General features: G+C 36.9%; 3 protein-coding genes across 3 annotated transcripts in view; 1 reads left to right on the forward strand and 2 right to left on the reverse strand.

Moving 5' to 3' along the window:
* Nucleotides 1–20,726, forward strand: part of PDS5A (PDS5 cohesin associated factor A) — a 99,333-nt gene that overhangs the window by 13,982 nt on the left and 64,625 nt on the right. Inside the window, exons 3-6 of the mRNA XM_081092885.1 lie at nt 11,588–11,791; nt 15,645–15,731; nt 16,233–16,330; nt 17,742–17,868. Coding sequence (XP_080949011.1) covers nt 11,588–11,791; nt 15,645–15,731; nt 16,233–16,330; nt 17,742–17,868 — 516 coding nt within the window. The remainder of the gene's footprint in view (nt 1–11,587; nt 11,792–15,644; nt 15,732–16,232; nt 16,331–17,741; nt 17,869–20,726) is intronic.
* LOC308520384 (hydroxyacyl-thioester dehydratase type 2, mitochondrial-like) lies at nt 13,926–14,399 on the reverse strand (the record flags this gene model as incomplete). Its single annotated transcript, XM_081092892.1, has 1 exon — nt 13,926–14,399. One exon carries the CDS (start codon nt 14,397–14,399, stop codon nt 13,926–13,928), a length of 474 nt encoding a protein of 157 aa, XP_080949018.1.
* LOC308520391 (ribonuclease P protein subunit p14-like) lies at nt 14,519–14,893 on the reverse strand (the record flags this gene model as incomplete). Its single annotated transcript, XM_081092905.1, has 1 exon — nt 14,519–14,893. The coding sequence occupies one exon, from the start codon at nt 14,891–14,893 to the stop codon at nt 14,519–14,521; it is 375 nt and encodes a 124-aa protein (XP_080949031.1).

Here is a 20,726-nt window from a genome sequence, read left to right on the forward strand (position 1 = left end):
TAAAACCAGCAGTCACGCCTTGGCCGGTTTGGCTCAGTGGATAGAGCGTCAGCCTGCGGACTCAACGGTCCCAGGTTTGATTCCGGTCAAGGGCATGTACCTTGGTTGCGGGCACCTTCCCAGTGGGGAGTGTGCAGGAGGCAGCTGGTTAATGTTTCTCTCATTGATGTTTCTAACTCTCTGTCCCTCTCCCTTCCTCTCTGTAAAAAAATCAATAAAATATATTAAAAAACACACACACACACACACAAAAACCAGCAGTCACCAACCTTTCAGACCTGGCCGACCACTGGTTGGCGACTGCTGATATAGAGTACCATGTTTGTTAGTTACTTGAATTTGAATTCTTTTGTCTGAGTGGCTATGTTATTAATTTATAGGCAATTTATTTCTTTCTGTTTGTATTCTATCAACTTTTTATTTCCACTGACAAATATATCCTTGCTTGATTTTTTTATTGTAAAACAAATAATATAAAATTTATCACAGACATTTTTAAGTGTACAGTATAGTAGTGTTAAGTATATGCTCATTGTTAATGCAGTAGATATCTAGAACTTTTTCATCTTGCAAAACTGAAAGTATATACATTGAACAACTGCCCTTTTTGCCCTCCCAGCCCCTGGCAACCACCATTCTATTTCTAAGAGTTTGCCTACTTTAGATCCCCTCATATAAGTGGAATCATAAGGTATTTGTCTTTTTCTGACTGGCATATTTCACTTAGCATAATATCCTTAAGATGTATCCATGTTGTAAGCATGAGACAGGATTTCCTTCTCTTTTTAAGACTGCATAATATTACATTGTGTATATACACATATCACACTCTCTTTATTGATCAGTCCATTGATGGATGTTAGGTTGCTTTCACTTTTTGGCTATTGTGAATAATACTTCAGTGAACATGGGTATGCATACATTTCTTTAAGATCCTATTTTTCATATAGCCCTACTATATATTGCTGGGAGGGTTGTTGGATCATATGATAATTTTATTTTTAATTGGGTTTTGGGACTCAATTCCACAGTGGCAGGGGCGGGTTGGTTCCCCCACACCAACAAACAATTCTTAGATACCAGTCGGGTGTCCCAAAATTCAACTCAATTCTGATTCTATCTACACGTAGGTAACATCAGACTCCACAGGTTGCAGTGGTTCTCAACCTTCCTAATGCCGCGACCCTTTCATACAGTTCCTCATGTTGTGGTGACCCCCAACCAGAAAATTATTTTTGTTGCTAAGTCATAACTGTAATTTTCCTAATGTTATGAATCATAATGTAAATATCTGATATGCAGGATGTATTTTCAGAGTTCACGACCCACAGGTTGAGAGCCGCTGGAAGGGTTCAATCCTACAAGACTGTTTTCCTCCCTCCCCAGATAAACACTTTAGATGCCGTACACAAAACCAGGTGACCTGTGCTTCTGACCAACTGGCCACAGGTTGGAGGTTCCAGTACCCCCTCCAACTGAATGCCAATCACAAGTTCAGGTTGTTATCTGTACTTTTTTTTTTTTTTAATTACATCTTTATTGTTCAGATTATTACATTAGTTACTCTTTTTTCCCACCATAACTCCCCTCCACTCAGTTCCCACCCTACCCTCCGCCCTCACTCCCCACCCACTGTCCTCATCCATAGGTGCACGATTATTGTCCAATCTCTTCCCTCACCCCACACCCCTCCCCCCCCAAGAATAGTCCATTCCCTTTCTATGTCTCTGATTCTATTACAATCGCCAGTTCATACTGTTCATCAGATTATTTATTCCCTTGATTTTTAGATTCACTTGTTAATAGATGTGTATTTGTTGTTCATAATTTGTATCTTTACCTTTTTCTTCTTCCTCTTCTTAAAGGATACCTTTCAGCATTTCATATAATACTGGTTTGGTGGTGATGAACTCCTTTAGCTTTTTCTTATCTGTGAAGCTCTTTATCTGACCTTCAATTCTGAATGATAGCTTTGCTGGATAAAGTAGTCTTGGTTGTAGGTTCTTGGTATTCATCACTTTGAATATTTCTTGCCACTCCCTTCTGGCCTGCAAAGTTTCTGTTGAGAAATCAGCTGACAGTCGTATGGGTATTCCCTTGTAGGTAACTGAGTTTCTTTCTCTTGCTGCTTTTAGGATTCTCTCTTTGTCTTTTGCTCCTGGCATTTTAATTATGATGTGTCTTGGTGTGGTCCTCTTTGGATTCCTTTTGTTTGGGGTTCTCTGTGCTTCCTGGACTTGTAAGTCTATTTCTTTGACCAGGTAGGGGAAGTTTTCTGTCATTATTTCTTCAAATAGGTTTTCAATATCTTGCTCTCTCTCTTCTTCTGGCACCCCTATAATTCGGATGTTGGTACGCTTGAAGCTGTCCCAGAGGCTCCTTACACTATCCTCGCATTTTTGGATTCTTTTTTCATTTTGCTTTTCCAGTGGGTGTTTTTTGCTTCTTCGTATTTTAAATCTTTGACTTAATTCTTGCGATCCTCTGGTCTGTTGTTGGGAGTCTGTATAATGTTCTTTGTTTCAGTCAGTGTATGCTTAATTTCTAGTTGGTCCTTTATCACAACATCGAGGGTCTCATTAGATTTCTTGAGGATCTCACTACATTTATCGGCAGTCTCACCAGTCTTTTCGAGAGCCTTATTAAGTTTATCGGCGGCTTCTAGACAGTTCTTTAAAGACCTAAAAAGTGTGGTTTTGAACTCTATACCCAGCAGTTTGCTTTCTTCCAATTCTGTCGTTTGTGTCCCGTTTCTTTGTCTCGGCATTTTTTATGCTTCGCTTTGTCGATAGAGTTCCTTTCTGTGCTAAGTGTCCCAATTACCTGAGGTAGACACTCTTGGTGCACCCCCTTGTGGGCTTTGTGCACAGTCTTGTTGTAATTAAGCCTTGATTGTTGTAGTTATCACTGTGAGGAATTGACCTCCAGGCCAGGTGGCTGTGAGAATCAGCTGTGTCTGCAGTGGGAGAACTTCTGTGCTGGAGACACCCCTCTGGGGCTAGACTTGCTTCAGTGGGGCTTTGGTGCTCACTGAGTCTTCCCCCTGAGTGTGTCTTTTACGGTTCCACAGAGCTGCAAACTGGATCGTCCCACTCTGACCTCTGGGCTTTCTGGCTCCTGGATCTCTAGGGAGGTGCTAATCTAGCCTTTGCCTGAGGCTATCCAGCAAAAGTCTCCCTGCAGGGCTTGGGCGGGGCAGTCCCACGGGATCAACAGGGTGGGGTTAGCAATTATGGCTGCTCTCAGTCTTGCTCTCAGAGGCTCTGCTTCTCAGTGTCCCAGTAATTGCTGCAAGCCCCATGGAGAGAAAGCTGCCCTAGGGTTCTGAGCGATGCCAGACAGTCCCGCTTCTCCTGTATGAGTCTGGGTCCCTAGAGACTCGCCCGGAGCTGGAGCTCAGAGTCTGAGACTCCCTCCGGATTGAAAACAACAACCACACCCTCAGCCGCCAGCCCGCTCTGCATGCACTCCGCACCTTAGTATTTTACTTCAGCACTGCGCCTCCTCTGAGTCTTGGTATGCTTTACTCTTTCCTCCTAGTTGTAGAACTTCCACTCAGCCAGTCTTCCTGTGGTTCTGGATGATGTCCGTTCCGCCTTTTAGTTGTATTTTTGAAGTGGTTGTGCGAGGCAGCAATCTCCGGCGTTAACCTATGCCGCCATCTTGGTTTCTCGGAATCTATCTGTACTTCTGACCAACTGGCTGAAAATCAGTGGTTCCCAAAACTCCCTACTTGTATTCAATTAAGTTGTTAGAATGGCTCACAGAACTCAAGAGAGACGAGTTGCTTACTAGATCACTGGTTTATTGTAAAAGGATATAACTAAGGAACCCCAGATGAAAGAGATGCATAGGGCATGTATGTGGGAATAAAACTTTGTTTTATTGCTTAAAGTATTACAAAGACTATTATATATGTCTCCTTTTTTTCCCCCCCTTCTTGACATTCCCCCAGCTTCCCCTATCCCCCAGTGTCTTATGTCCATTGGTTATGCTTATATCCATATTTAATTTTTTGAGGAAACTCCATATTGTTTTCCATAATGGTTGCACCAGTCTGCATTCCCACCAGCAGTATACTAGGGTTCCCTTTTCTCCACATCCTTGCCAGCACTTGTGTTTTGTTGATTTATTGATGGTAGCCATTCTGACAGGTGTAAGGTGATACCTCCTTGTCATTTTAATTTGCATCTCTCCAATGTAGTCTGCGTTTCTTGAGTATTTTTGTCATCCAAGGGTGTTAGACCCTGCTAATATGGTGTGGTGATTGAGTCACGTGAACAGGAAGTCACAGTTCAAGTCCTGGTCAGGGCACATGCCTGGGGTGCCAGTTCCATCCCCAGTGTGGGGCGTGCAGGAGGCAGCTGGTCAATGATTCTCATCATTCATGTTTCTATCTCTCTCTCTCTCTCCCTCTCCCTTCCTCTCTGAAATCAATTAAAAAAATTTTTTTAAAGGGGTGTTGGATTTTGTGAAATGCTTTTTCTGCACCTATTAAAATCATGTGATTTTTGTTTTTTATTTATATGTATTACATTGATTGATTTTTGAATGTTAAACCAACCTTTCATTCTTGACATAAATCCTACTTGGTCATAGTATATTATTCTTTCTATATGTTCCTGGATTTGGTTTGTTAGTATTTATTGAAAATTTTTGCATTTATATACATAAGAGATATTAGTCTATAGTTTTCTTGTGGTATCTTAGTCTAGTATTGGAAACTGGTTAATACTGACCTCATAGAATGAATTGGAAGTATTTTACCATCTTTTATTTTTTGGAAGAGTTTCGGGAAAATTGATATTCTTGAAATGTTCAGTAGTATTCAACAGTGAATCTGAATTAAATCTGGGTCTACGTTTTTCTTTGTGTATAGTTTTCCTTTATAATCCTTTTTAGTAAGGTCAGTAATATCCCCTCTTTCATTTATTAATCTGGTCATTTGAATCCTCTCTTTTTTCTTGGTCAACCTAGCTAAAGATTTATTTTGTTGATGTTTTCAAAGAAGCTGCTTTTGATATTTCCTTTCTCTAGCAGTCTTCAAGTTCTTATGGGCAGAGGTATTTTCTGGCAATTGATACAGGGAACCTTTGCCCAGTTTCACTTCTCTGCGGCTATCTACTCTTTCCCACCATTCCCTTTTCATGTTGTCCTTAGGGAATTTCCCTGGACTTACTTTTGCTTATCCTCTGGCTCTCACTGCTTTTGTACAATAATTAATTCCATCTGTGTTTCCCCCCACGTTTATACACTTGTCTGCTTGAACCCCATTTTTCCTTTCCTTCTTTCTTCCTAATCCTAATTCATTTAATCTTAAGAAAAGCCAAAAAAGAAAAGCCAACTGCTTTTCATTGCATTTTTTAGTAAAGTAATAAAGAATTGATCATTTTAAGAGTAGGGCAAATGATCCACCTTTATCAAGAAAAAGGAAAGCTAGAACTCTTAGTTAAATTAATATATTAAAGGCATCCACAGGGTGTCCAAAAAACATGTATACACATTTTAACAGCTGATAGCCCAGTTGGTGTTTCTTTCTTTACAGCTAGACTAAGCTGTGAACAAGGGAAATTCACCCTAAAACATTACCAGAAGTTTAAAAATGCAGTTGAAGTACAGACACTGCCTTTATAATTATTCAAAATGTGTATACATTTTTTGAGACACAGTGTCCCCAAAACAATATATTTTTAAAAAATATATTTTATTGATTTTTTACAGAGAGGAAGGGAGAGGGATAGAGAGTTAGAAGTTAGAAACATCAGTGTGAGAGAAACGTTGATCAGCTGCTTCCTGCACACCCCCTGTGGGGGATGTGCCCGCAACCAAGGTACATGCCCTTGACCGGAATCGAACCTGGGACACTTCAGTCCACAGGCTGACACTCTATCCACTGAGCCAAACCAGTCAGGGCAATATACACTCTTTAACAGCTAATAACTCGCTTAATTTTTACTCCTTTTCAGATTTAACTGATTTGAAATGATGGGTGAAACCAGACTAAGCTTTCAACAAAGAAAACTTACCCACTAGACTTTTTTATGGGGATACATAGAAGATAAAGTTTACGGTAGAACACCGGCAGTAGTCAACAAATTGAACATGGGAACATGACCACTTAATAGTTATAGCACTTAAAAGTTATAGTACTATATAATATATAGATCTATATATTTCGTATTATTTTTCTCTAGTCATTTTGCATTACCCCTTGTCCTACTCTACTATATACATATATGTATATATATGTATATGTATATGTGTGTGTGTGTGTGTGTGTGTGTATATATATATATATATATATATAAAGGCCTAAGTGACCATTACAACCACACGACCAGAACAACCGGTCAGTATGACGCGTACTGACCACCAGAGGGCAGACGCCCAACGCAGGTGGTCAGTGCGCTCCCACAGCCAACCTCCTGTAATCCCTCCCCATGGCTGGTCCCTTCCCCCAGCCGGCTGGCCCTGATCCGCCCCAATCGGGGCTGGCTGGCCAACCTCCCACGATCCATCCCTCAAGGCCAGCTCCAGCCAACCTCCCCGGCCCTGATCGGGACTGGGTGAGACAGCCTCGATCGGCCCTGATCTCCAGCCAGGCCTAGGGACTCCACCCATGCACAAATTCGTGCACTGGGCCTCTAGTATGTAATATAGGTTAAGAGTGGTAAATGTACATAAGAGTAGTTATCACATTGCCTGGATTTGATTTTTTATGCCTGTGAGTAATCAACTTAGCCTCAGTTTCCTCGTCTATTAAATGGGGATGGTTATAATCATCCCACAAGGAATCATTGTATTAGATGAATTAACAGTACATTTAAATTACTTGAAATATGTCTGGCACACAGAAAGAGCTCAAATGATATTACTATAAAAAGTACTATTATAAATATTTCTCCTATACAAAATATGGTTTCTGAATTGAAATTTTTTATATAATATAAAGGTCAAACTGTAGAATTAATTCATTGTTTTACTTTGTCAAAGTTGCCTTTACTCGTTTTATCCTTCTACCTCCCTAATAAAGTTAGAGAACATCTAAGGTTTTATTAAAACCAAAGTCAAAACCGCTGAAGCCTCAATTTAAGTGTTAGAATTTATAAAGCTTTTTAAGGCTACTCATAATTTTAGGACCTCAGAAATTTCTCTTGAAGCTAAAAATAGCTTTTATGATGACTGTCTCTGTTGTGATCATTATTAAGGTTCTTTTTAGGACCCTAATAGTACTGGTTATCTCTAAGGTAAAATAAATGGGGTAAAACATACTCTCTAATTTAGAAACTTTCAGTAATTATTAAAATTGTAGTTTTGTAGCACATGCTTATTAAATGGTTTGGGCCTAAATAGAATTGGGTTTGGAGTTCAGGAAGCAGATAGTGAATGTGTAACATCTAACTTTTCCATACCACACAACTTAGATATGAAATAATAAATTTGCTTCATTAAAGAACACTAAACTTGACTATGTTAGTAGCAAAAGAAATTATATGTTCAGGTAGTCTCTAGTGACTTATTAGAAAAGTAGATTATTGAATTTTACCCAAACAATAATTTACTTTGTTGAAATGGAATGAAATAGCTATATTGAAGCTTTGCTGTTGTTTATTTGTTCCTTCTGTTCAGATGCAGTGTTTCTTTGTATCTTTTTGAAAATTATAAATTTTTTAATTTATTTAAACAGAAAAACAACTCACAAATCGTTTATTCATTTCTCCCACCCCTCACCCTCTGCCTCTGTCAACCACCAGTCAGTTCTCTGTATCTATGAGCTTGGTGTTTTGTTTTGTTTTGTTTTTAAGATTCCACATATAAGAAAGATCATACAGTATTTGTCTTTCTCTGTCTGGCTTATTTCACTTAGTATAATGTCCTCAAGGTCTATCCATGTTACTACAAGTAGCAAGATTTCATAATTTTTTATAGCTGAGTAATAATTCAATGTGTGTATATTCACTGTGTGTGTGTGTGTCTGTCTCTGTGTGTATATACATCATTTCTTTACCCATTTATCTGTCAATGGACACTTCAGTGTGTTTATATATTCAGTGTGTATACACACACACACACCACAATTTATCCATTTATCTGTCGATGGACACTTAAAGAGTTACTTGGAAGTACTTCATTTGATTTAAACTAAGTGTGATAATAATGCAGTGTAAGTTTTAAAGTTGTATTCAGTATGGAGCTAACTCACTTGAAATTAGCAGTCTGGGCCCTTAATATTGGGGGTTTCTTTTTAAAAAAAATTTACAATCTAATACTAATTAGAAAAGACAATACTAATATGGATTTGGTCAGTTAGTCGCTTTATCTTTGATCTGTAGACCCAAAAATTGCTATAAGCTGTTGAACTCCAAAATTAGAATGTTTATTGGGTAGAGTTTTAATTTTTGTAGTTCTAATGGCATATGCATTAACTGCCCCTGCTTCATCTGCTTCTCTTAGATTTCACCTCAAATGTATATTAGATAAAATAATTTGTTACAAATAATAATATGAAACTAGCAAGGATTATATTTTGGCAAATAGTTCAGTGCTCATTCTCATCTGGCAGTCCATAAGTATATACTTTGTGAGTGAACCATCACTTAATATAAAAATAGTAAGGCTTATTAAACTCCAAAATTTACATGTTTTCACCCCAGATGGGTGGATTGTGTTATTGTTGAAAGATTAGTGTACATTTAGAGATTATCTGAAATAGTTATTTCATTCATAATTCAATAAATCAAGCCTTCAGATGACTGTAACCTTGACTGATTGTACAATTTCATGAGAGATTCCAAACTAAAACCACCTTCTTAAGCCACTCTCTAATTCCTTTTCCACAGAAACTGTGTGATAAATAAATACTTATTATTGTTTATTATTGGTTGGGGGTGTTTTGTCACATAGCAATAAATGACAAATACCCATCTTCCATCTTTTTAACTGACCAAAAAACATTTTGTATGACTCTATATAATCTTATTTAAGGCTCCATTGTTGTAGCATTTAGAAGTACCATTTGCCTGTTTCACTTCATCTCTCACCTCCCTCTTGCTCTGACTACTTCAGAATAGTTGGTTAGATGTCTCTAATGACTTGAAGTCTTGCTAAATTAGCTTTCATGGATCCATTAACCTTGTGAACGAAGCATTCCTTTATTGGCTACCTCTTACCGGAAGATTAATTTTCATGAAATGCAAATCTGACCATATTATGGTATTGCTTAATAACAATTTAGTGGTTCTTTCTTATAAAATAAGGGCCAAATATCTCTGGTTTGTATGCTCTCTCCTTTTACTTTTGTCAACTTGCATTAGGATTTAAACTGATTCTTAGTTTGCTCATCTGTAAATATGAGTTTTGTTGGTTGAGGTTAGGTGAATTATGTCTGAGTAGAAGGGTTCTATATAAGATGATTTCAGGTGGCCTGGCTAGTCCTACCAAAGTGAATGTTAGAATTATCTTTGATCTCTTCACAACTTCCATTTTGATGCTCTTTATTCTCTAAGAATTCCCAAGTTTCAGGTATTTATCTTCTATATCATTCTCTCTTTTTTTTAACTTTTTAAAAAATACATTTTTATTGATTTCCGAGAAGGGAAAGGCGGGGGTGGGAGGGAAGGGGAGGGGAGAGAGAGAGAGAGAGAGAGAGAGAGAGAGAGAGAGAGAGAGAAACATCTGTGATGAGAGAGAATCATTGTTCAGCTGCCTCCTGCATGCCCCCTACTGGGGTTCAAGCCCACAATCCAGGCATGTGCCCTTGATTGGAATCAAACTGGGGACCCTTCAGTCTGCAAGCTGATGCTCTAGCCAAACCAGCTAGGGCTCTTCTATATCATTCTTAATTCCAACTAGATAACAATGTCTACCAGAATGTTAATAGATAACCAAGATATAAGGCTTGCTAGCTATTAAATCTCACAGGGATGTGTGTAACTTAGAAGCAGACTCTCAACAGACTGACTTATGTAACTAAGCCAAGATATGAAGCTGCAACAGCAGAATGTCAGGGGAAGGCTTGATATTATTGATGTTTCTATCTCTCTCCCTCTCCCTTCCTCTCTGAAATCAATAAAAACCTACTTTAAAAATAAATAAACAAACAAACATTTAAGGAAGAAAAAACCAGTCTTACTATAGACTTTTCATAAAATGGGTGGAAAAAAGGATCACTTACAGATTTGTTTCAAGCCATTATAAACTCAGTGCTAAAATTGACATGGTTATCTTAAGAAAAGAAATTATAGGTAAATTTCTTTTATGAATAGAAGTTCCAAAATTGACACAATACAGGGTGGCACAAAAGTAGGTTTACAGTTGTGAGTACATGAAACACAGAGTTTATTCTTACATATTATTTATTCTTGTATTATTTTCCATATAAAAAATTGTAAACTTACTTTTGCCCCCACCCTGTATAATAGAAAATCACATCTAGCAATACTAGAATTAGATTTTACAAATGCAAACTTGGATTAAAATTAGGAAATCAGTCAGTAGGATTTACTCTATTAACAGAATTAGTAGGAAAATTATCACTTCAGTAGGCGCAGAAAAATATTTGATAAAATTCAACACTGACTCATGATTAAAAGTGTTGGCAAAATAGAAACAAATGTATAAATTTAGTGTTTTGACAATGGTGACTGGTTAAAGTCTATTTAAAGAAATTCGAAAGCATGAGGAAATGATCATGATTTGAGAAATGAGGAATTATGGGATGGTTACTTTCATCTTTACAGAGAAAACAAGCCAGCATAAAATACACAAAAATGTAAATAGTGGTAATTTTCTGAGGCTGAGAAATTACGGATTTTTACAGTTATACTTTTTTGGCTTTTGAGTAATTCTAAAGTGTGAATTTGTTAATTTTTGTAACCATAAGTAACAGCAGAGGTTATTTTATAATTAAAGCTTTTAATCAGAAGTACAACTACATAAAAATATTTAAACATGGCTTTCTGTTGTGAATTGCAAAACTCTTAAAAGTGTGAAATAAAATAACAGTTTTAAGGAGCCTAAATTAAGGCAGCTTTGATAATACAAGAACCATCAATAATATTGCAGAATATCAAATGAATTTGGTTGTGCACATGAGGCCCAAAATATTTTACCTGCACTAGATATAAAATGAATAATGAGAATCTTAAATTCTTCATAAATCTGGTGTAAATGTAGATAATGTGTCTGTGAGTAATCCAAAAGTTGATACTTGTTCATGCTCATGTCTTTACCCAAATTCTTAAGTGGATATTTATAAAAACTGATTGTGAATCCTCTAATACTAATTGATTATTCAGTTCATTTGTATTGTAATAATAATTTTTAAAAAATACATTTTTATTTATTTTAGAGAGAGGGAGAGAGAGATAGAAACATCAGTGATAAGAGAGAATCATCAATTGGGTACTTTCCCCCTTAGCATATGCATTGATTGGGAATGGAACTGTGACCTCCTGGTACATGGGTTAATGCTCAGCCACTGAGCCACATTGGCCGGGCATAATGATAATTTTTAAAAAATGTATGTCCACCACTGATTTCTAAATATCAGATGTTGATTATATTTTTCTTTTATACATTTTTACAGATGGTAGTAAAAACTTTTATGGATATGGATCAGGACTCAGAAGATGAAAAACAGCAGTATCTCCCACTAGCCTTGCATCTTGCATCTGAATTTTTCCTCAGGAATCCCAATAAAGATGTGCGTCTCCTTGTAGCATGTTGTTTGGCTGACATCTTTCGAATCTATGCCCCAGAAGCTCCATATACTTCCCATGATAAACTTAAGGTAAATACAATCTTTACAGAATTGGTTTACTTTTATAGTTTATCTTACCTTTAGGAACATAGCTTTAATATTGTTCGTCTTGTCATAATAAGATTATACCATAAGCCCTGACTGGGTTGCTCAGTTGGTTTGAACATCATCCCAATACACCAAGGTTGCAGGTTCGTTCCCCAGTCAGGGCACATACAAGAATCAACTGATGAGTGCATGGATGAGTGGAACAACAAATCAGTGTTTCTCTCTCTAAAAAGATGCTTTAAAAAATTTAAAAGCAAAAAAAGATTTTATTGTAAGTTGCAAAACAAGCTTTTAATTAAGTTACTTTTTATTGAATATCTACAAAAAATGCCTGGCATTTTTATGAGATGTTGAAAACATCAAAGCTAGTCCATGTCTGCTCATATCTAACATTCAAGATTACTCATCACAAAGCCCAGATGGCTGAATTGAAGGGACAATAATGTATTAATGACACCTTTTAAAACAATAGTATAACAGACCTTGCACATTCAAATGATTATCTTCTCTGCAAGTTATTCTACATGCAAAACTATGTTCATCTTGGTGGTTCTGCCTTTGTTTGAAATGTTTGAGGAGCTACTATTTCAAATTAATCTTGAGCTGATTTCATATTTTGAACAATTTTATTCTTGGCAAATGTTAATCCTTCTCACTGCTATATATATATATATATATGTGTGTGTGTGTGTGTGTGTGTGTGTGTGTGTATCTCACACTTCTTGATTTTGGAGAGGAAGGGAGAGGGAGAGAGAGATAAAAACATCAATGATGAGAGAGAATCATTGATCAGCTGCCTCCTGCACGCTCCCTACTGGAGATTGAGCCTACAACCTGGGCATGTGCCCTTGACTGGAATCGAACCCAGGATCCTTCAGTCCACAGACTGACGCTCTATCCACTGAGCCAAACTAGCTTAGGGCCTGACTGCTTTCTTTTAAGTAGTCCTAAAATGGGTTTGTCCCATATTAATAATATTTTGGATTAAAACTTCTAAAGAACGCTTATTAAATAATAGAAGCGCTATCATCCTGAAAAGTACAACCTTTGGACCAGTCTTACTGCTTTTGTTCCACACAACTTTGAAGTCACACATCAAATTCAAAAGTAGGTACTGAAAATTATTATTTACATGTAGGCAATAGTAACGGAAAGACTAGTGTCCAGGTCCTCAAAATGAAAATAATTGTTTGTCATGATGCATACTGAAAATAGTAAAATGGAAGTTCTGTTGTAGAAGAAGAGTAACAACACATAGAACCTAAGGTTCTGTCAGAATGAGAAAGCCTAATAATTTGTAGTGGTAATAATATTTATTTTTTGCTTCTACTGAGAACAATATTTTATTAGTCATTTTTGTTTACAACTGAAATTCTGGGAGTTCAGAATTAACATTCTTGACTGTGAGTTTATAGACACCAGAAAAAGTTTCAACCTTATGCTCCACATTGCTCTGCTGGGCTTTATCCAAATGAACCTTTAATGAGCTGGCTGCCATCCAGTTTCATGCATATTCTCTTGCCCACAATTTTACTTGGGAAAACCAAGCCCTCCAGGATCGTGTCATGCATGACTGTCAAGAGTGCATCTCCTGGGATGTTTTTGCTGCTTATTTTTTTTTTTTTTTTTTTTTACTGAAGAACAGTATCTAAGAATATTTATTGGTAAAAGACAGGTGTTCAAAGACAACCCAACTTCTATTCCAATTGCCATCAAAAATTAAATGCTACCTAGCTATAAATTCACTGAGAAAATTATTCTATACAGATATAGGTAAGTTTGTGTTATCCAAATGAAAATTTAACTTGGTTTGAAATCCTAAAATTAGAACCTTGAGCTAAATGGTAACTTTCCCCATATTTTTTCAAATTTACAAACTTAGATGATAAGTAGACTCGTCTATATGAAGCATAAGGCCAGATTAGAAAGTGGGCATGTGAACCCCTCGCGACCTGCTGCCCTCCCCCACCGTGGGCTGCTGGGTCTGCTGGACACTCCTTGTTGAAGAGCAGCAATCCGTTTTCCTCAGAGGGTCTTCAATAACAGTAACACTGATGCCTGAACTTGCATCTTTAAACACATATTTCAGGACTTCGAAGCTTCTGGGACCATAACTTTAACGCAGCCTTCCATAACAGTCTTCACTTTCTCTTACAAAGCATGACACAGCAATAACTGCAATGAACCGCTTCAGCCTTTGCACTTCTGCAGAAGCTACAACAACTTCTCCAACATATAAAGGGGTTGGAAAGTGAATTTCCTGGGAAATAAATACACAGCCTGAGCCTGGCATTTTAGTCCCCAGGAGAGCTGAAATAAGTCCATTGATCAAAACTCCATGTACAATTGTCTTTCCAAACTTGGTGTGTTTTGCAAAATCTTCATTTAAATGCAAAGGATTGACATCCCCTGTTAGTTCTGAGAAGGCAACCACATCCCTTTGTGTGAAGGCTCTGCTGAGTTCAGCCCGGTCTCCAACTCGGATATGCATATGCTGAAAGTGCTGCCTGCTTGCAACTGGTTGGTTCAGGCATATTCTCCTCCAAAGGCTATACCACCAAAGACGATGGCTGGAAATTACGGGGAACATCTTCGGCACCCTCAAATTCCATCAACAGGAGCACTGAGCCTGTTTCAGTCATTAAGCATTATGCTGGCACCAAAAGATAGTTTTGAGAGCGGAGGAATGTTTCTGAAATTGAAGACTATTCAATCCAATACTAGTTCCCTACTATTACCAGACAATGCAACGAGAAATGGAGAAACCTGAATCACTCTGAAGGCACATTTCTTGCCTTTATAGGATCCGAACAGGGTCAAAGAGCTCCATAATCTGACAAGACCACTGCTACATATTCTCAAGATGGCTGACAAGGTCTCCTCTTCGTAGGTTAGGATGTCTAAGGGTAAGGCAGCGTCAACCTCTCCAAATAGGTCCCTCAGGGCTGAAATAAGCAGCTGTTTGAACTGTGCAACATTCAGTCCAACCCCATGTTCTTGAAATTCTAGGCAGACTTTCATGTAGTGGTGCTCAGAGGGATTTTTGTAAACTATTTGCTTATATGTGGCAGCTGGGGCTGGCATCTCTTCCAATCCTGACTGCACCGCTCTCGCCGGACCAGCCTGACGCCTCCCGACTCCCGTTCACTGCGAGAACCTCCTAGGCCAGGACCTCAGCCGCCGAGCGGGAGCCTGGGCCCGAGAAACTCTGGGGCTGTTTATGTTCCTTTGCTTATTCTTTGTACAGCTTTTTCAAGTTGGCTTAGGCAGAATCTCCTCTGAGTGATAAAGACAATGTGCTTACCACTGAACTTTACTCCAACTCTCATACCAGCTGGACTTGGATTTTTGGGGAAGACTTCAGTTGAGGAACCAGAACAAAGATTATAAATAGCTTTCCAACTGCCACCAACTTCAATATCCTTGGTCACTGTGATGTTCAGCTCCCTTAGCTGGTCCTTGAGGTCCGACTTTCTCTCCAGCCGAAGGCAGAGCCTGGGAGCTGCTGGACATGAACTCTTCTGGCTTATTGCCATTGAGCTCCATGGTCTTGGTGCTCAAACTGAACATGGCCTTCTCCCTCAGTGAGCTCTGGCCTGAGAAGAGGCCTACATCTCACTAGAGTTCATCAAATCTGCTTTTAAAGGATGTAATTTTATATGATTTGCTCTTTTCCAGTTATTTTGAATAGGCTAGTCTCAAGTCATTTGGCCAAAGGAGAATTTTCTTTTATTGTAGTTTGTAAGAGAGAATAAACACACACACAGTTAGTGTATTGTGAAATAATGATATGTATTTGTGTCTAAATTAATATATTTTATCATTTTTTTAACAGGACATATTTTTGTTTATTACCAGACAATTAAAAGGTTTGGAGGATACAAAGAGTCCGCAGTTTAATAGATACTTTTATTTATTAGAGGTAAAAAAAATTTTTTATTTTAAAAATATCATCCTATTTCACATAGTAGAAAATTCTCAATAGTAATTTCATAATGTTAAGTGAATCTTTATTTTATACAAAACTCACTTAATAAAATGTCTTTTATTTTATTTTTTTGCTCCTCATGTCCTGAAAAGATAAAGTATATTCTACTGGGAAAACTTATATTATTTGAGACTTTATTTTCATACTTCTTTTTTTATTTTTTTCTAATCCAAAAAAGGATTAAGTTGAATTAATTTTCACTGCTTTTTATATTTTGTATGTTATATATGTCTTAACTATTTAGTATTTTTCAATTAGAGAAGGTTAATGTCTTTTTAAAAGTCAGAGTACATGACTACTTTAACAGTTGTAATTTTGTATGTTGGACTTTTATAAGCTTTAAATATATTTTTAATTCTAAAAATTAAGTTTTAGTAATGAGTTCACTTTTGTGTAGCTTTTGTATGTGTAAATAATTTTATTTTTTTATTTAAGAATTTAGCTTGGGTTAAATCATATAACATCTGCTTCGAATTGGAAGATTGCAATGAGATTTTTATTCAGCTTTTTAGGACTCTCTTCTCAGTGATCAAGTAAGTTATTTTTGAAGCATTTTGTTTGGCTTTTTTCTTGCTGTGCATATACACTAAGATCTTTTAGAGTTACAAGGAAATGTTTTTCTTAGAAGACTTAACATGAAAATATTTGGAAGGACTTGCAAAAGCGGTGTCTTTCTAAAAGTTATGGAAAACTGTGTATGTAATGACATAATTTTTCCACCAAGTTTTAAATTTTTCATCTGTACATTTCACCACTGAATGCCCAGGATGTCCATTATACATTATTTCAAAATAAATGTTTTTAAAAATTATAGGTGATAAATACATAAATTATATTACAATTTAATTCAGTCTTTTTAAAAATATTTTTATTGATTTCAAAGAGGAAGGAAGGGAGAGAGATAGAAACATCAATGATGAGAGAGAAATCATTGATCACTGCCTTCTGCACACCCCACACTGGGGATCCAGCTCACAAGGTCAACACTCAACCACTGAGCCACACTGGCCAGGCTAATTTGGTCTTGATTTAAATTTTCCTGTATCTATAGTAGTATAGCTAAATTACAACATTTCTCTTGATTTGTCTTTGCATATATATTTTGACAAGTGTGAAAATGGACAAGTCAAGTCTTTAGTTAAGATGCAGACATAAGGAGAGAAGTCTAGATGTTCTACTAGTTATAACATTTTTGTAGCCAATCTCTTTAGGTAAGCTTGTATCAGCAGTAAATGTATTTATTGAGGACTAGTTTACTTTTCAACTGGTTAAGGAAGCAGGACCAAAACTGATTCTTGATTTTATACCTTGTTGATTTTTTTTGATTGTTTAGAATTCTTTGAGAAATACCAGGATGACATTTTTAGGACCTTTTAGTCATAAGTTTCCATAAGTATTTTATATCAAACTTTCGATTTTCAGTATTGGTGAACTAAAACTTGTCGTGGCAAATGTATGCAGCATAACTTACTTGAATCTAGTTTATGGCTTAGACTTTTTTGTGTGTTTATTGTTTTATTTTGTGGTATTAAGATCTAAAAGAATGAAAAACTGTCTGCCTTCATTATCTTGTAATATTTTTGTTTTCATACTTAAAATTTTTTTAAATCTGGAGCCATGAAAACATGGATGGTCTTTCTTTCAAGTTGACATTTTTGTTTTATGAATTTAACTCGCTGTTTGAATCCTAATTGTGTAAGGACTTAATTCATTTTAAAGTTCTTTGTTTCCTAAAATACTTTACAATACCTTAGGGCTATTGTAATAAACAACAGAAGGAGAAAGTACATAGAGCAGCCAAAATTCCTTTGCCATTATTGGCATGGTTCCTTCAACTGAAAATCCTTATATATCTGACACAGTTGTTTTAAATTGGTAAGTTTTAATTTTCTTTTTGTATGCCTGGATTTTTTTCATTTCCTTTTGTTTCTTCCTCTTTTTTAGCAATAGCCACAATAAGAAGGTACAAATGCACATGCTAGACTTGATGAGTTCTATCATCATGGAAGGTGATGGAGTTACTCAAGAATTATTGGACTCCATTCTTATTAACCTCATTCCTGCACATAAGGTCTGTATATATGAAAATATTAAAGGTTAATATTTAAAGGTAGTACTATGAACATAGGGGTGCATATATCCTTTCTGAATGGTGTTTCTGTTTTCTTGGGATATATTCCCAGAAGTGGTATTACTGGGTCAAATGGCAGTTCCATTTTTAATTTTTTGAGGAAAAGCCATACTGTTTTCCACAGTGGCTGCACCAGTCTGCATTCCCACCAGCAGTGAATAAGGGTTCCTTTTTCTCCGCATCCTCTCCAGCACTTGTCATTTGCTGATGATAGTCATTCTGTGAGATGTTACCTCATTGTTCATAGCAGCGCAATTTACAATGGCTAAGATTTGGAAACAACCTAAATGCCCATCAGCAGGTGAATGGATTAGAAAACTGTGGTACATCTACATAATGACATACTATGCTGCTGTAAAGAAAGAAGGAATTCTTACCATTTGCAACAGCATGGATGGATCTGGAGAGCATTATGCTAAGTGAAATAAGCCAGTCAGTGAAAGATAAATACCACATGATCTCACTCATTTATGGATGATAAAAAACATTACAAACTGTTGAACAAAAATAGAGGCAAAAAAGCATCGAACAGACTGTCAAACTACAGCGGGAACGTAGAGGAGGGTTGTGGCGGGTAAGAGATCAACCGAAAGACTTGTATGCATGCATTTAAGCACAACCAACAGATGCAAGACACTGGGAGCGATGGGACAAGGGCAAGAGACATACGTACTAGCATTTGTAATACCTTAAACAATAAAATAAAATAAAAATAAAGGTAGTACTACACATAAAGTAATTATTTTCACCATTTGCCATCCCACGTAAATATCCCTACTATCATTATCTAGCCCAAATAAAATGGAGTGACACACATCAGTCTTGGAGCTATTATTGTTTTAGAAGATACATTGATTAACATGTATTTTCACTCAGTTAAGTGGCTCTATTTTCTGGAAAAAAATGTTTCAAATTCACTACTCATATCTAATCTGGGAATTATAAGGGGTTAGAGTACTGTCTTGGCTAGTTTGTTGTTGTTTTTAAGAAAGAAAATTTTCTCCTTTGTAATGTAGGAATTTGTATTTCTTCTCAGAACCCATACCCTACATTTTTCTTAGGCACTTGTAGAAAAAGACTTGGGCAGAAGCAGGAACTATGGATAATGTTAATCATCGTTATTAACATTAGTTAATTAACATTAGTGGGGGTTTTTTGTGTTTTTTGTTGTAGTAGTAGTAGTTGTTGTTTTTAATATATTTTTATTGATTTTAGAGAGGAAGGGAGAAGAAGAGATAGAAACATCAATGATGAGCCCTGGCCAGTTTGGCTTGTGGATAAGAGTGTTGGCCTGCAGACTAAAGGGTCCCAGGTTTGATTCCAGTCAAGGGTACATACCTTGATTGCAGGCTCCTCCCTGCATAGGCCCCGGTCAGAGCTTGTGCAGGAGGCAAGCAATGGATGTGTTTCTCTCACATCAGTTTTTCTCTATGTCTTTCCCTCTCTCTTCCACTCTCCCTAAAAATCAATGGAAAAATATCCTCAGGCGAGGATTAAAATAAATAAGTAAATAAACGAACAAACATGATGATGATGATGATGATGATAGACAATCATTGATTGGCTGCCTCCTGCATGTCCAATACTGGGGATCCAGCCTGCAACCCAGGCATGTGCCCTTGACGGAATCAAACCATGACCTCCTGGTTCATAGGTTGATCGATGCTCAACCACTGAGCCACACCAGTCAGACTTAACATTAGTTATTAACATTAACTGTAGATAATATTAAGGAGAAAGGATGATTCACAGCTGTGTATTCCTCCCTGTTCCTTTTTCAGTTTCTCTCTGTTAGGTCCTCCTAAGGAATTGAAGAATATAGTCCCCACAAGCTCCACCACTGCGCTATACTTAGGCCTACCCTACCATTGATATTTACCCTCCTACTTTTTTCTCTAATGGTTCACTGAACTATTACCAGATGTTAGATGTAATTCATTATAAATTCTTTCTCTCTTGATTCTCTGATTCTCTAAATATCATTTGCATTTTATTGATTTAAATGAATCTGTAATTGGTCAAATTTTTTAGTATATGTCAGGCAAAATAAGAGAGGAAAACTTTGAGGGAAATAGTGCATTTGGTATTTATATTCTAGTTAGTATTTTTATGAGTAGGAAATAATATACCATTTATTTTATTTTATTAATATTTTTTATTGAATTTTAGAGAGAGGAAGGGAGAAACATCAATAATGACGAGAGAGAACCATTGATCGGCTGTCTCCCACATGCCCCCTACTGGGGATTGAGCAACCCAGGCATTTGCCCTTGATTGGAATTGAACCTGGGACCCTTCATTCCACAGGCCAATGCTCTATCCACTGAGCCAAACCAGCTAGGGCAATAATATACCAGTTTAAGAAATATAAAGGTTGCCTTAATTTTGAGCTAATCTTATCCTTTTGCCAGTGGAATAAAAGCAAGGGTCAGAAGTCTGGCTCACTGCCTATTTGTGCAAATAAAGTTTTATTTGAGCACAGTATGCTCATTTCTTTCTATTTTGTCTATGGCTGCTTTCGCCCTACAGCAGCAGAGTTGTATAGTTGCAGCATTGACCATATGGCTCACAAAGCCTACAATTTTTACCATCTGGCTCTTGGCATAGTCTCTTTTTGGGAGAGGTGAAAAGTGATGTTGAATGAGTCTCAGTTTGGTCTAAAACTTCAGAGTATAGAGATATTAATAGGTACTCTCCAAAACAAGAATTCCATTTTCAGTAAGTTTTTAAATATTAAGTGTGTATTTTTTCTAGTCATTTTTAGACCCTTTAATATTTTGTAGTGCATTGGGAATCTT

This window comes from Myotis nattereri (genome assembly GCF_964212035.1).
Source record: "Myotis nattereri genome assembly, chromosome: 1".
NCBI lineage: Eukaryota > Metazoa > Chordata > Mammalia > Chiroptera > Vespertilionidae > Myotis > Myotis nattereri.